The 17,416-nt window shown below is 38.4% G+C and overlaps 1 protein-coding gene across 1 annotated transcript in view; it reads left to right on the top strand.

The window, feature by feature from the left end:
• The window catches only part of ntrk3a (neurotrophic tyrosine kinase, receptor, type 3a), a 28,359-nt gene extending 21,909 nt beyond the window's left edge, over window positions 1-6,450 (top strand). The window contains exons 15-18 of the mRNA XM_077567235.1: window positions 564-736; window positions 1,770-2,013; window positions 3,641-3,799; window positions 4,209-6,450. Of these exons, the coding sequence (XP_077423361.1) occupies window positions 564-736; window positions 1,770-2,013; window positions 3,641-3,799; window positions 4,209-4,394 (762 nt within the window). The 3' untranslated portion in view covers window positions 4,395-6,450. The remainder of the gene's footprint in view (window positions 1-563; window positions 737-1,769; window positions 2,014-3,640; window positions 3,800-4,208) is intronic.
• Window positions 6,451-17,416: the final 10,966 nt, after the last annotated feature.

Genomic DNA, 17,416 nt, shown 5'->3' with positions numbered 1-17,416 from the left:
CATTGCATATCGCTGATCATTGCTTTTAGAGTCTCAATACTTGACTTACATTAACTGGTCATTCAAATTGATCATTTTCGATTAATACTGATATTTTAAAACATTATTTAGGAAATAATACACATTTGATTGGAACATTTAAAATGTCTTTTCTAGCCGTATTGGTATTAGGGTTTGTGGTGTCTATGATCCAGAAGCTATTAAGTCAAAATCAGATGCACATGAATATGAAACACGTTTTTTTTGGTACTTCCCATGGGTTGGAATACAAATGCTTTGGGGGACAGTTTATGCACATCATGTACTGTTTTCTTCACAGTGTATTGATGACAAGTAGTCATTGAATTACTGCATGGGCAAGTATCCCCATCATTCACATTTTGGTCAATAGACTGTAGACATTTGAGCGATTAGTGACAATTTGAAAGTGGAATCCAACTCAAACCTTGTTGCTGTGAAGCAGCAGTGCCAACCATTGGAACACTACACATTTGTATTGTTAATCAACCTTGCACTTGCATGAAACAATTGATTTAAACATTGCTCTCTTTCTTTGCCTCCAGACTTTAAAGGACCCCACTTTATCAGCAAGGAAAGATTTCCAACGCGAAGCTGAGCTGCTGACCAATCTCCAGCATGAACACATTGTTAAATTTTATGGAGTATGTGTTGATGGAGATCCGCTCATCATGGTCTTTGAGTACATGAAGCATGGAGATTTGAATAAATTTCTCAGGTGAGCGCGGAAAAATGTCAAATATATAGTAGGCTTAACAGTGAATTATTTAGTTAGTTATGTAGTCATCCCGGAGATACAGTCCCTCCAGCATATCCTGAACTCCTTGGAATAGTGGTCATTCTACAGCAGTAGATGCAAACTCTCGAGGATAGAAAGGTCTACATTTCGGGCAGCTGTGGCCAAGTGTTTTAAGATTGTCGCCTGCCACCATGGAGACTCTGGTTCAAGACCAATCTCACACCAAAACATCTCCATGACACGATTGGACACCCCAAACTGCTTGCCCACTGCTCCAGTGTGTGCCAGCATGTGTTTGCCACATCCACAGAAATCAGGTTTCATGTATGGTGTGTACATGACAAATAAAGATGATGATTACTTAACCATGCGAGATTTGTGGTTAACAGGCCAGAGACTCTTGATGATAACAGTGTCCAAGCATTATACACGTAGATACACAGTCCACCACCTCTGGTCTTACTGGAGTCATCAGATTATCTGTCTGCCCTGATGATGTCGTGCCTAGCAAGCTAAACGATGCTATCATGAACTCCATTGTTGAGCCATATTTCTGTGACTGACGGTGCAGTCCAAAATCCATTCATGAGTGGTGACCTACAGCTGCAGATAATCAATTTTATTCACCAGGGACCGCACATTAGCAAGGAAAATGCCAAGTCGATAGTTGCTCATAAGTTACTGTAGCTTGTCTAGCCCTTAGCCATCCTTGCTTCACCCAGCCACTGGTTTCTTGGATCTCTCTGGAATGAGCTGTTGACTATTGATAAAGTTCTGGTAAACACAAGATCTGATGATCTTGGTTATATGAGATTATCACAAGAATGTTCGTAGGGAGCAGACTTAAAATGGGAAGCCAAATTATTAATAATAATAAACTTTTCAAATTTGGAACACTTAACCAGCCATTACGCATGCCAAACCATAATAGTAGTGTGCACCAGTATTCATGGTTTTCTGAAGTCAGTAGCTTTCCTTGAACTATTTCTTAACCATTCCACACTCTCCTTAGAGCCCATGGACCAGATGCCACGATCCTGGTGGACGGACAGCCACTGCAGACTAATGGGGAGTTGGGTCTGTCCCAGATGCTTCACATAGCCAGTCAAATTGCAGCAGGAATGATCTACCTTGCGTCACAGCACTTTGTGCACCGTGATTTGGCTACCAGAAACTGTCTGGTAGGGAATGCCCTCCAGGTGAAAATAGGAGACTTTGGCATGTCAAGAGACATTTACAGCACTGATTATTACAGGGTAAGAGATATTTGTTTCTGTCATTTGTTCATATAAATGCAGCCAATCCACAATACACCCTACTGAACTAAACAGCAACAACAACTTAGCACTGGGGTGCCTAATATGTCAATCGAGATTGACCCAATTAATTGAACTTCCAAATGCCATGTAATTCTGTTATTTTCCTGTTTTTTTCATATTTGTTTGAGTTTTTCCATTTTTGCTTTCGCCCCTTCTCCTTTGTCCCGTCTTACATTCCAGAAAGAATTTTACACATTTACCTTTTTGCTCCACATTTTTGACAATGCAAAACTTCGGGGAATATATATATATATATATATATATATATATATATATATATATTCTTCTTCTTATTATTATTATTAGGGGTGTAAGACGATTACATTTTTTGATTGTAATTAATCACATGACTTCAATAGTTAACTCATGATTATTGACAAATTATATCCATTCTAAATGTATAATAAAATGTACAATAAAATATTTTTCTTCTTGTTAAACTAAAAGTGGGGGGGAAAGTGAAATTAATAATAAATATGGCTGCATATTTTAGTCATTGATACAGTAATTTTATAATAATTCATAAAATTGAGTTAAAATTAAAAAGATGTACTGTACTGTTAAAAAAAACAACCTGTGATATTGATTTGTGTTGAGGTAATTTTCCTGCCACAAGATGGCATAATTGCATTTGTAAAACAGCGCAATGCATTTTTCTTTTCATATTAACTCAAAATCCAGTAAAACTGTGAAAATGGCTGAGAGTGACTATTTTCACAGTTTTACTGGATTTTGACTGATTTTGCAAGGCCCACAGAATATTGTGTTCTATTGCTATTAAAACATGGACCCGACCAAAAGAAAGATTAGAGTCTCTTCTTTCATCTGCATCCTGTTTCCTGTATCTGTTTCTGTTTTATAGCTATTAGCATTAGGACATAGCTAAGTTTTATCATTATTCACAAATCTGTTTAAAACTGTGGATAAATGAGCTTTGTTGCAACATGGTCCTAGTTGATCTTTTATACTTTTTTGTAATAACTCGCATTGCTTAATGCATTCTCTTCAGTTCAGAGGCTGCATCAAAGCCTTCTGTATCCTCTAGCATAAAAAACACACACATTAAAAAAAAAACAACAACGTATAAATACGTCTATGGGATTGAACATATTTATTAACATAACAATATTAACATGAAGTAAGTTGTAAAAATTGTAAAATACAACGACCCCAGTCTCCACAAATATATGCATTATTATTAAATTATTATTAAAAATATTATTAAATTAATTAATTATTAAATTTATTACTGCTAAATTTTGACTTGGACGTGTCTGCTGCATTGCGTTTGGAATTCCCCCAGTACAGGCTTTCCAAGTAAGGAGCGGTCATCAATCGCACATTTTAAAATATTAGTGACTTTAAGAGAACTTTAAATTAACTCAAAATTAACACACAAATTTTGACACCCCTTTGACATACATATATATATATATATATATATATATATATAATTTTATTTTATTATTATTATTTTTTGATACAGTGAGATGTTTTAACCAGGGTATCCTCGTAACCGATTTACAAACTATGCACATTTGTGCGTGTGTAATTGTATGGTCAGGTGGGAGGTCACACTATGCTGCCTATTCGCTGGATGCCCCCAGAAAGCATAATGTACAGGAAGTTTACCACAGAGACTGATGTGTGGAGCTTTGGAGTTGTTCTCTGGGAAATCTTCACCAATGGCAAACAGCCCTGGTTCCAACTAGCTAATAATGAGGTACGCATATGCCGACATGTGCATGTACTGTATTTGACAAAATTTACATTTGCATGTAATTTATGGCGGACGACCAGTTCAGGGTGTAACCTGCCACTTGCCCAAACTCAGCTGGGATAGTCTCCAGGTCACCCGTGACCCCAATGTGGATAAGGGGGAATGAAAGTGGGATGGATGGAATTCTAACACAAGAGAACACTCTACAGAATATTTATGTGCATATAAGTACTGTTCAGCAAAAAATATATCTATAATTTGGAATTTTTTTGCATGTATGGAATATTATAGGGTTTAAATTGTGTCTAATTGTATCTTTACCTTTTCATACGTAGAGTAAAATTGCATTATTACATCACAATAGCTTTTCATGACTGTAATGTGTGTTTAACCTGTATCATCCTTCTTCCAGGTGATTGAGTGTATAACTCAAGGCAGGGTACTTGAGCGCCCAAGGCTCTGTCCCAAAGAAGTCTATGACATAATGCTCGGCTGCTGGCAGAGAGAACCACATCAGCGCCTTAACATGAAGGACATTCAGAAGACTCTGTTATTGCTGATGAAAGCTGCACCAGTCTATCTGGACATACTGGGTTAGAAACACACAATATGAAGAGGAATGGAATATAAATTTAGGTCAAGTGGACAATCAGTGAAATGTAATTACAGTCAATAAATGACTCACATGGCCCAAAAGCAACTCATGGTGGCACATAATAGAAGCCCTGGGAGATCTTTGAATATGTCTGTTAATCATGCACTGGAATGCAGCTGTATGTTCCCTGAGCACACATCTTTGGGTATGTAGTCATTTACATTTAAAGTTATAACACTGGCCAAAACATTTCTTTTTTTTGCTATCACAGATGCAAGCAAAAGTTTCTTGATGAATTTTGTGTGCTAAGAAAATCATACTCTTGTTTAAAAAAAAAGCTAAACACGTAAGATGCTTTGGACTCAGACTTCATAGAATGTAGTTATGACCAAGACTTAAAAAGGGATACTTTACTCATTTAGCCATTTTTCAGACAATAATATTTTGCCTTCAGTTAATGTGATAGCTGAATTATTTTTCATGTACAATTCTTTAAAAACATATTTCCCCACTGACGATTACATCATAGGTGCTCAAGAAACGGGTAATGACCAATCACGACTCAATTTGCTAATGTCACATGACCAAACCCAGAAAACAAGTGAGCCGTGATTGGTCTCCACCTGTTTCCCAAGCGCTTGTGATGTCACTTTCAGTTGACAGCAAGTTTCAAAATGTGTTTTTAAAGGTATTAATTGTACATGTAAAATGAAGTTATCAAATTAATTCTAGAGAAAATATTAACTTGTTACTGCTGAAAATGGGTAAATAATATATAATAGTAATAATAGGTAGTCATTATCTCAATGCACTGTCAACATAGTCGCGACATAGTGTCATGATCCGTGTTGATTGCTTTAGGTTTAGGTCAGATTTTATGCTGCGTTCGAGGAAGGTCCGAAGTCGGATTTATCCCAGTTGGTTTTACCCAGTTCCGACCTGAAAGCGTTCGAGGCAAAAGTAAACAACCAAAATGGCGGATAATGATAAATTGTTTTTTAAATTTTGGTCCTCCAAACACATTTTGACCTCCAGCAAATGTGCCTTCTCGCATTTTTGCTTCATTTGTTGTTTTTATCTTATTTCATAAGCATTCCATACAGTTCAGTAGTTCATCGTAAAATTTCATGTAGTGAGATAGCGGTATACTGTCACATACGTTGTGTTATGTCATTAAGTTATGTCATATTTTTATCAATGAAGAAAGCTATCTAGTTTTATACTTGAGTTTTACCATTCACGGTCTTTCCAATAGTGGTCGCCATTGTAGACTGACTTCACATCGAAGTCAGTTGGTGAAGTCGGGGTCCTTTTTTTCAGACTTCGCAAGTGGGATTTCCGGGTTCAAGGGGGCGTTCCTGTACGCACTTCCTGATTTGAACTTGGTAAAGTTCGACTTCCGACCATCCTCGAATGCAGCATTAGTTGTCACGTTTTCCTTGTATCCTTGGTGTCTCGTCAAGTTTTATTGTGTCCACCTGTACTTGCCATCCCTTGTGTCATCCAATCAGCTCACTCAGCCGCGTGTTTCTTGTGCATGTGTCGCTCATTATCTTGTCAGTTTGTGTGTATTTATTTCCCAGCTTTCCTTTCAGTCATGGAAAATTTGATAGCAGGCACTTTTTGTCTCAAATACTGACTTACAAATTATATTCAAGCCTTATGTAACGTTTGTATCATCAATGGAATGCTTCTGGTAAAATCACAACCAATTTAGCTGTTGTACTATACTGTGCACATGCATTTGAATAGTTTGGGGTTTGATTTTAACAACACACAAAGATATCAATTACATTGATGAATTTATGCTGTACTGATGACATTTTACCTAAAATAATGAATTGTATCATTGCAAATGTTAATTTAATTCTATCAATGGATATAGAAACATTCCAGTCCAAAAGGTAAGACATTAGTAAATTCCTAAGGTTGAAGGCATTGAAACATGTTTAGCATGTCTTAGCTGGTAGAAATATTCATGTACTGTTGTGATATGTTACCTACAGTAACTCGGCATTTGGAATCATGATTTTGCTATGATTGTACATTTTTATTCACAATAAAAAAACAACCACTGCCTTCAGAAGACTGTTTTCAATAAAATACATGGAAATTATACCAGTAGTTATGTTTGTGCTAGTGGGTTTATTGTCATCCGGCACTGGCATAAGACTAAACTATCAAAATAGGTACTTCAATAAATTCTATAGTGAAAAAATTATAAATAATACGTATCATGTATCCACATTAGATTGGTGTGGAGGAATATGACAAAGACAGATCACTGCTATGTTCTACACCTGCTGATGCGAATATTTTCTATGAAAATGACACTGCAGTTTGCAATTGTGTTGGTAATTTTAGCGGTAGCACAGTAGTTTCTGTACTATATTTTGATTGAGGTGGACGTTATTACCCTCACACCAGTAGAATACATGTCCACCCAAAAAAAGAACTAAAGCGGAATGGGAGCTTTTTGTTATCAAGGATCTCTCATTTCGTCCCAGGGGACAGTCACTCTATTTCTATACAATAGAGACATACCTTTTCCAGACTGGTCATGGCTGTTGAATCCACCCTCTCCAGAGTTTGCTTCACACAGCCAAGTGCATTCATGAAAAGCATTAATTAACATCTGAACAATGTGCAAGCTGAAGAGCCTGATTGCCCCTATCTTACAGTATCTATCAGCAACGTCACCTACTACGTGTGGCAAAAGTGACATTCCCCACTCAGCCACAACCTACAATGAATATGTGGTGATGCCAGTTGGTTTAATATAATCAATCCCGCTTCCAACCATCACCTTAAAGCAGTGGTCCCCAAGCTTTTAGCTGTATTAGCAGCACAAACACCAACAAGTTTAACAACAATGCTTTAACATGGTCACCATGGTAACGCTTGGCATTAATGATGTCATACGAGGGGTATTGTCATTAAAACAATAAATGTGAAGCCACATTATTATGTGACTATATTAGCAGCATCCTCCTTACATACACCAACAAGGCACCACACAACAAAAACAAAGTCCATGAATAACTCAACCATAACGCTAAATCAAAAGCCGGCAGCCGAATATTGTGATGAGCGGGCCTTGTGTGTGAATCGTGTGTGAATCACCTGTCACGGTAAATTCATATTTCTCCTGCAAATGCACCTTTGTTTTTCTTCTTAGTCATGGGCTCTTGTGTTGTCTCACTGGGCCTTTTTCCCATTGTAAAGATACTTTCCCAATAATGTACGTCTGGGTTTATTATTAATTTTATGTATTTTTTTAACTCATTTTGCTAGATTGTAATTTAATATTAGCATTAGCAACCATTATAATTAGCATGTTGACATGCGTCAAAAGTCGTAGACAGTTGAAACAGAGAGAATCTGGTCACTTTTCAAATAGAGGATTAGGGCCAGTGAAGAGAAGAAAAAAAAGGTTGGCAGAATTCTCACTTTAAAGTCAGAATTCTGTGGTTAAAGTCAGAATTATCACTTTATTCTCAGAATTCTGACTTCAAAGTAAGAATTCTGACTTCAAAGTAAGAATTCTGACTTTAACCACAGAATTCTGACTTTATTCTCAGAATTCAGATTTTCTGACTTCCCCCCACAATTCATAGCTCTACGTCACAAAGTCAGAATTCTGAGATGTAAGTCAGAATTTTCACCTTAAAGTCAGAATTCTGTGAATAATTTTCTTCTTCACTGGCTCTAATCCTCTTCTGCAAAACCGCAAGTACTGTTAAGTTTTTTTTCTTTTTTTAATTCTTTCAACTGTGAGGCCTGCCGTCGAAAGTCGTACCGATCCACGGCCCAGTAGTTGCTCCTTAAAGGAACTCTGTTGTCAAACAAACAATCTAAAATTATTTTTTGTTCATAAAATGAATTTGGCATTCATAAAATGAATTTGGCATTCTTATTTAATATCATCAATCCATTTTGAACAATCCGGGAAAAAAAATGTTGCACCAGAACGCCCTTTTTCATCAGCAAAGTTAATAGCCACCCACATGTCTCGGTGTGATGTCAGCAAAGAAACTGGAGACAAGTGGTGGGCGCTGAGCCAAAAATAGGGTCCTTGATGTCTATAAAATCGTAAATAGGGCCAATCACTTTGATATTTTTCAAGGTATAAGTGGACCCGAGTAAAAATGCGTACGTGAATTATGGTGATGATTGATCTTAGTTTTCGGACATTAGACGACGTTGAGCGTTTTTACACATCATGGTGACAGTTGTGTGGGAAGCGAGACAGGGAAGTCCATAGCCCTCATACAGGAAAATATTGGAAGGAGGAGTCTTGACGGCTGAGCCAGAGGAGCCGCATGGATGTTAAAGGCAGCAATTAGCAGCAAAGGAGACATTGCTGCGCAGGAGGACACACACCATCCATCCATGTTTGGGTAAGTCATTTCTTTCCAAACTCAGACCAAAACACTTAATCTTCCCAGTCAGAATCACTGAAATAATTACTGCAAATTACTTTCCTCTCACTTGGTCCATCCCATTTGTTTTGTTTTGCTTAATTTTTCAACTTTCATGAAAAAATAACCTCCAGCAACCAAGGAAATAGAATTTCAAACAATAAACTGAGTCGTTCTCACATGAATGTTGTTCAGGTTCACAAATCTTGGACCTACAAATGGGTATTACTAATACTACTACTGAAAACTGTACGAAAACAAGCTTATAATTATAGTAGAGCTTTGATGTGCGTATCAGTTTCTCAAAAGCAGACCTCTAAAAGGCAGAGAGCACAAGTAGCATTTTATAATCATCAATTTCCGAGGGCACTATACCTGTAGTTGTAGGTGTGGCGGGGGCGACCTGCCTATTTGCCCCCAACCAACTGTGTGGTACAGGACGAACCTGTCTTGTATTTCGCTTTTCTATGTTCAGGGAACTCAAAGCGCTGTTTTGTTTACACTGTTACCTCAAGTTAAACAATGATTAATGGAAAATTCAAAATGTGCAGTATTCATAATTGGAAAGCAACTGCTCATTCACACAATAATGATGCAGCAGTAGGAGCAAACAGGGTTTCAGAATCTTATCCAAGAACATTTTGACATGGAGCTATTATAAAATTGTGCTCTATGGACAATGGAATTTCAGTTTGAGTGATTTAGATTTCTTTTTACTTTCTGGAATTTGAATTTTTACCCTTTTATTTGTACCCTGGTCTTTCTGGAAGAGATAAACAGCACCAGAAACGTAATCATAATGTAAACGAGTACAGAATTGCACCATTCTTTTGTTACAATACCAATTAATTACATTGGTCAGAAGGGAGCCGTATTGATTGCTTTAGTTAATTGGTCCTTAACTGCTCAATCCCACAGGTCTGCTTACCAAACAGCTCCTCTTTCAATTGGCAGGGTGCGTGCATGCACTTTCATGGGGACATTATCTTCCCACACACCCTTTTAATTAATATGAAATTTCTCACATTTGAAAGATAGCTAACAGTCAGAGTTTTCTCTTCATATGATCTCTCTCTTCTTGGAATGACAGCCCACAGTGGCATTAGGGTGTGGGACAGGCTCACAGCTCATGTTCTATCTGTGGTTGTAAGCCAATTTCAACACATTTCATAGGTGTCAAACTCCGGTCCTGAAGGGCCTTAGTCCTGCAGGTTTTGGATGTTTCTGTTTCCGTTCCCCAACACAGCTGATATATGATCAGCTCATCAGCAAGCTCTGCAAAAGCCTGATAACAATCCTGCTGATTGGAATCAGCTTGTGTTGGAAGAGGAAACCTACAAAACCTGCAGAACTGCAGCCCTCCACGACCGGAGTTTGACACCTGATTTGATCAATAATTTGTAAACCAATAGTTTAGCTTTGAGAAAAAAAATATTCAATTGATCAAATTGAACACAGGGGTTTCTGTCCAATGCCAGACATGTAGTCCTACACACCAAATGGACAGATGGAAGAAAGATCATAGCATATTATCATTTTACTCCAGTTTATCAAACAAACATCTACAGCAAAGTGTCAAACTCAAGGCCCGTGGATCATATTTTACGGCCCGCCTAAGCGAGTCGAGCATGTGAACTTACATGTTGCTTGCTAAAATCTGTACTGAAATTACAAATTGTCATAAGCACTAAATAATAACATTGAGATATTGCAAGCATTTTCTTGTTACCAAACCACATATTACAGTAACTTGATTATTCTTGACTATGATTTTCAAACTATAATGTGACTGGTGACAAAAATGAGTTTGACACCCCCGGATCTACAGGTTATACAATCACAAAAACTAGAGAACAAGATGCTCTACTATTCATAGCATCTTAAAACCTTTGCCAAATATTAAGGGCTTGAGAACGGACAAAGACGTGAACAGACTGGGGAAAGGTCCTCAGTTTTAAAAAAACAAAACCTGAAATAGGATCCCATGGAATTGAATCCTCTATGATTTATGATGGTGAATTATTTAGTAGTCTGAAAGCCGTCTACCTTCGGTAAAAACCTATTACCAAGGGGCATTGCGAGTCATGTATATGTAATACTGTCAGTGACAGGAAGACTGATAAAGGGCCCTGATAGATAGGATCTGTTTATTATTTCAAGTGGGATCCCCATTAGATTTCATCATTGTGAAAACGACTCTTCCAGCGGTCCCTAACAGAAATTATAGACAAATGAAACAATATCTTTACCAAATAAAAAAATGTGCAATGCTTCAGCCAAACAATCCATAAATAAATAAATACATAAATGAATAAATACATAAATAAGAGTCAACATAAATTGAGCCTGTAGCAAAATAAAAAAAAGGAAAAATAATAATACTCAGCTAACATCCTAGCTCATTGTACTATTCCTGGATCGAGTTGATCAACATTTTATCAAGTCACACATTTGTATATGACACATGTATATTCTGTTATTTTGGTATGAGAGTGACTCCACTTGTTTAGATGTAATCAGAACCGTATATAGGGAGAGTCTGACCAAATGAAAACACAGACGCCATGTTGTTACCCTCGGCTACAGGGCGGGGCATGCGCTCAAGTGTGTAGCGCATGAGCATGCCTATCATTTTGCACGCAAAATAATTTTTGTTCACAAACTAGGTGTACAATTTCTTTTAGATTTTCCTTTTGTTTCATTTTCTAACCTTTGATGTATTTGACAAGCCGATAATATAAGGAATACACTGCATATATGATACAAGCTATTACTAGCATACGGTATATTTTTACTGTACATAGATTTTGATTTTCAATGTTGTGAATGCTCGAAATGTATCAGTGTGTTCATACATAACACATAATATGTTCAAATAAGAGATCAGATTACAGCTCGGCATACGCTTACCACGAACTGCGCGTAGGGCATCAACTGCCTGGGGGGGGGGACACCCAAAAAAATCTAGCTCAATAATAGTAATTATAATATCAGCACGTATACAGAGCTAAAGGCAAAGGCATAGAGTGCCTGGAGGGCATGTGAGAGCGCCAAGTGCGTAGTCAAGATCGCTGGTTCGTCCCCCGAGTAAATTTGTGGTCCTCTCTTGGAGCCCATATTGACTGAAATTAAATAAATTCTTCCACGTGCGCGGAGGTAAAGGCAAGTCGAGGTCCCACAGGCAGAGAGCGCCCAGTGAATAACAGGTGTTGTGCCAATGTTCTTCCCCCGAAAAAAAAATCATATTCCCTGCCCCGGGAGAGCGCGCTCAATGAAGTCACACTACTACGTGCGATTACTACGGCTCGTCTTTTCATTTAAAGACAGGAACAACATGCTTATGCCTATTTCAGTTTCTAAACAAGTGCTTGTATTGTAGTGCTTGTATACAGGGCCACTTTAATGCATGGGCTTACCTGGGCTGCAGCCCAGGGGCCTACAGTCGTCAGGGGCCTATCAGAATCATTATTTATTTTTTTTTTTTTTTAAAGACTATTTGTTGATTTTTCTGTCCATCATGCATGAGATGACCAACCTGCGGCCGCAGATGATTCTGTGCATTGCTGTGGTCGTAATAGGGTGTGTCCCAAGAGAGGGCCTATCAGAGGTCTTAACAGTTTCATATTGACTTTTTGCAAGTGACATCACAGCCCTCATGGGAACGGCCCCTTGGGGACACTGGATGGCAAAAGAGCCGTATTGTAACCATTGAAGCTCATACGGCGTAAAGTCCTTTATCTAATCGATTATCTTATAAAATACTCATATCTTGCTTTGCGGTCGGTTGTACAGACAGACAAAGGAGTAAAGCAAATGTTGCCTTTTATCTCATACCTACTAATGAAGACAAAATACGTCAATTGATAGCAGCAATAAACAGAAAGGAGTAGCAGCCCACAAAGTATTCATGGATTTGCAGCGATCATTTGTTGCCGGGCTAGTAGATAAATGTTGTAATTAGTAGATAAATGTTCATACATTTTACTATTGAACATACACTCTAAGATTGTAACAGAGGTGTTGAATTGCGTGTTTCAAATCACATTAATTAGCCAGATAGTTAGCGTCCACTCCAACTACACGAACACACAGCTTAGTTCTAAAATGTACCTTTTTCAAAACTATTAAGTGCATTTGACCGTTTAATAATGGGGGATTTCGTCTTTGTGCTTGGAGTTTTTCACTCTGGAGCTGGAGTCATATTCATGAAATTACTGCATAGCTTGCCACTACGATAGTCATTTGTTCCATGCTAGTAAACATAGTAACCATAACGTCATCACAGCGTTTCAATATAGAACAAACTATGTAAAAAAAAAAATCAGTTAGCATGATAAACAAGTTTTACCTTTGGATTACGACAAGGTATATTGTGTGCGGTGTGAGCGTAGCATCTCGTCCCAAAAACTCAGCCAGTGACAAGCTTTTATGACTACATAATGATACAGGATGTGCGCTATGAATTCCGGCAAAGTCGGCGATTTGATTAACTTGGTAAAAACAGCAGGCAACAGAAGGTAAGGGGCTCCTTGCGCAATTAATAACTTTTAATTAATAAAATAACAGTCGCTAAGTCACTAAGTCGCTCCGGGTCACATCCACTTCCATTCAACAATCATTTCCTTCCGCCGTCCGTCATAGGGCAGTTATGTGATCACCTGACGTCAGTGCAAATGGTCAATACTATTTGTGCCACTCGTTCAATTTTCTGTCAGTCACTTCGCCGCTGTACCAATTTACTAACCACGCCCACTCCGCCAGGAGGGAATATCAATACAATTAATGGCGATCGAGGACAGAGAGCTATGTCACCGAAAAAAAGGTTTTAGAGCGGTGCTCAAAAAAAGGTTAAAAAGGAAAAAGAGCGCCGTGACAAAGAGCTAATGGGCCAAATTACCAAGCTCACTGGGTTTTTAAGATGCAAAAACGTGGGCTTTGGAGGAGAAGAGAAGGAGCAGGGTAAGTGAGAGGTGAGACGGGCCTAATCGGCAAACGGGCCGCCACGACTACACCTGAGGCCGCCGCCGTCGCCGCGGCCACCACCACCACCAACTGCAGCGACAGTGCCCAGCAAGTCCGGGGGAGGAGAGCCCGGGGCATTTGACGGAGGAAGAGGACGACAAAGATGAAGCCACTCCTCAAGAGCATCCGGTTCGTCCTGCTGCTGCTGTAGGAGGGGACACGGACACGAAAGTGGCAACAAATTTTGCTTTGCATGCAAAGTTTTTGGGGGTAAAAATAGAGCAAAGTCTGCATTTTCTGCATCAGGATTTTCTGATTGGAAACAAGCAGATGAGCGATTACGTGAGCATGAATGGCCATGATAGCTGATAGTCAGCTGAACACGGTGTGGTGGATTTTGAACTATGAATGTCAGTACTGGTCTTATGTGCTTTTTTTGTCTGACTGGCTTTGGGGACTGACTTTTAGAGGAAGCATCCACCAATTTGGTGATGTCCACAATGGTAACTATTTGGAATGTATAACACTGTTTAGCCAATTTGACCCTTTTTTTGAAATCCCACATGGAAAAATATGGAAATGCTGGAAGTGGAACACCCTCATATTTATCTTTAAATGCGTGTGAGGAATTTATCGATCTGATGAGTAAAAAAGTGCTATCTGAAATTGTTGGTAAAGTGAAAATGGTGGACTATTTCTCCATTAGTGTTGACATTTCTCATGTTGATCAGACGACATTTATACTAGGATTTGTGTAACCAGATGGTTGCATTGAAGAGCGCTTTGTAAGATTTTTGCCAATAGTAAGGCACAATGGTGAAAGCCTGTTCCAGTCACTAACAAGTGTTTTAGGATAGATGGGGGTTGATATTGCAAATTGCAGGGGGCAGTGCTATGATAATGCCAGCAATATGTTTGGAGCCTACAAAGGGGTACAAGCACGTCCAAGCTGAGTGGGTGCCATGTGCAGCCCACACACTTATGTGCGCTGATTTGTTTGTCAATGGTGGAAAAATAAGCATCACATCTTGGTTAGGGTTTGGGAGGGGGGCCTATATTTGATGGCTAGCCCCGGGGCCTATGAGTAGGTACAGGCGGCCCTGCTTGTATAGGACCGATAGCTACTCAAATTTACATTTGGCAGCAGACTCAAGGTGCGTTCAATGACTACTCACACAGTAGGACATCTCTAATTTCTGAGTGATGACTCGTCCTACGTGGGCACATTACAAGGGGTACGGGAAAACATTCTATTATTTATTTGCCCCATCATTACAGATGACAGATGAAAATAAAATAAAAATGCCATATAGCAGGTCTGATTATTATTCTCTTTGGTGTTCTGTTCATGCTGTTAATAGCTGTTGTTTCCAGGGAACTTATTCAAAGGAGTTTTTGTGGTGAATGTTATGAGAATTATATATTACAAATGCAGATTTATTCTTTATTTTGATTATTATTATTATACTCATACAGCATATTAGAGAAACAAAGAAGACAATGCCCAAGAATTAAATTCTCAAATTAATGAAATGTGATCAAATGTTCCATCATAATCTGCTCCATTCTACTTTTGTAGAATCAACACACATGAGTGAAGGACTATACTCTTCCTTTCTTCTCTCCTTTATTTACACAAAGCAATAGAGTGAGGGACTACTCATGACTCCACCAAAATAGGTGGAAAGGTTTGCCCATTTGCAATAGTTATATCACCACATTTTTGTGATGAAATCGTTCATATCCATAGTGAATTTCAGTAGGTCTAGGTGGGTGGTGGGTGGGCCATCACAAAGCATTTATGCTTAGGGCACCAAAATGGCTAGCGCCGGCCGGCCCTGTCTGATTACAAGTATTTGCTTTATCTCCTGGCTTGGGCTCCTGCAAGATACTTAATAGATAGATAATAATGAAACTTTTTCATGGTACCAACGAATGTATTAGAACAGGTCCCTCTGTAATTTGTTTGTCATGATGAATATATGGTCCTAAATTTAAATGTGATTTCCTTGTAACTGACAACCAAATGCCATATTTTTTTTTTTTTTTTTTATCAATGGATTTAAATTGTGCATGTACAATATTTAGAACTTTTATTTACAACACAAAATCCACAATAACTCATTTCCATATTATGGGCCCTGTTATATGAAGAGTTAAACTCTATAATAATTTTATTTTAAGTCCATTTTGTACATGCTTATAATTAAAGTCAATTATATTTTTATTTTCAATTATAACAATTGATAAAAAGTCGAAGGCTGCATTGTGCAGTCCCACCTACTTCAAACTGTGTTATTTTACTTTACTTTGCACATCAACGAATTTGCTTTTCCAGTCCTTTCATTTGACTTTCACTTCCCACAATTTCCTGAGTCTCGAGTGAACCGATCCATCATAATGCCGCTGCCTGGTCATGTGAGCAACGCCATGCTGCGCAACAAGGCATGATTGTAACATGAAAGTGGAAAGAGCTATTGCAAAACACTACGAAATCCCAACAGCAGGGTAGCAATATGACGTCCATATGTCATGTGTAAAAATAGCAGGGCGTGCCACTGGGTTGCTAGTTGAACTGTGTCGTTACCAAGGTGATTCGGGAGCGCTGTGCACTTGCTACTAGCTACTCAGCCAACAATACAAATTTATTTTTGTGTGTGGTGAAACTGAAGATTATTCCTTGCACATTGACCAGAACACATTGTGTGTGTGTGTGTGTGTGTGTTCCTTGAATTGCGACGTCACTGAAAATAAACTCCCGTGATCCATGGAAAATGTATAATGTATTGTTTTCAAAATATCATTTAGCATAACCACCAGGCAGCTGTCATGTTTGGTTTCTGTTTTTGGTTGTGTGTCTCCCTTGGTCTTGTTGAGTGTAATCCTGCCCTTCCTCGTGTCAACCAATCCGTGCCCTCAGCCACTTGTGTCTTGCTCCAGGTGTGTTTTGTTGTGTCGTTAGTGTGTGTGTGTGTGTGTATAGTCTCCTGTCTCCCCTCTGTCTGGGTTGGATCATTGTCGCTGTCACCACTGGTGTTTTGTTGTTTCTTTGATTTTTGGTCTTTTCTGATCTTTGTTGGTTTTGTTCACCCAGTACACCTGTTAGTGTACTGTTTTTTGTTAAATAAATCGTTTTCAGCATTACATGCATCCCTGCCATGGTTCTCCTTGCATTTGGGTCCTCCACTCCGCACCGTGACAGCAGCAAGCCTCGATTTGAGCTAAATCAACACCAAATACTGTACATAAAAATGCTGCTAATTACTGTACATTTCACATAAGTTGTCACAGACCATTTGAACGTTTTAAACATAGACTAGAGCAACCATAAATGAAATATGAACTTATAAACTTTCTTGTCATTATACAAGATGAATAAACTTACAAATGACTAAAGATTATGCTCATTATTGAATACTCACATTTCTCAAATTCTGTATTACAGTTTTAATTCATTTGTCATAAGGTAGAATCAAGCAAAGAATTGTTGTCATTGAAACAGAGTGACTTAATACAAATATTTTTAGGTTGTGCTCAATCACATCATCACATTATAAGACCGGATATGATCAAATAATCCTTTAATAATCACCAGAAGTGAAATTCTCTGTTACAGCAGCACACAAGATTGTTAAAAGTACA

The sequence above is a fragment of the Vanacampus margaritifer genome, chromosome 6 (genome assembly GCF_051991255.1).
Source record: "Vanacampus margaritifer isolate UIUO_Vmar chromosome 6, RoL_Vmar_1.0, whole genome shotgun sequence".
NCBI lineage: Eukaryota > Metazoa > Chordata > Actinopteri > Syngnathiformes > Syngnathidae > Vanacampus > Vanacampus margaritifer.
Note: the sequence above shows the minus strand (reverse complement) of the source record. Positions and strands in the feature narration are given on the sequence as shown.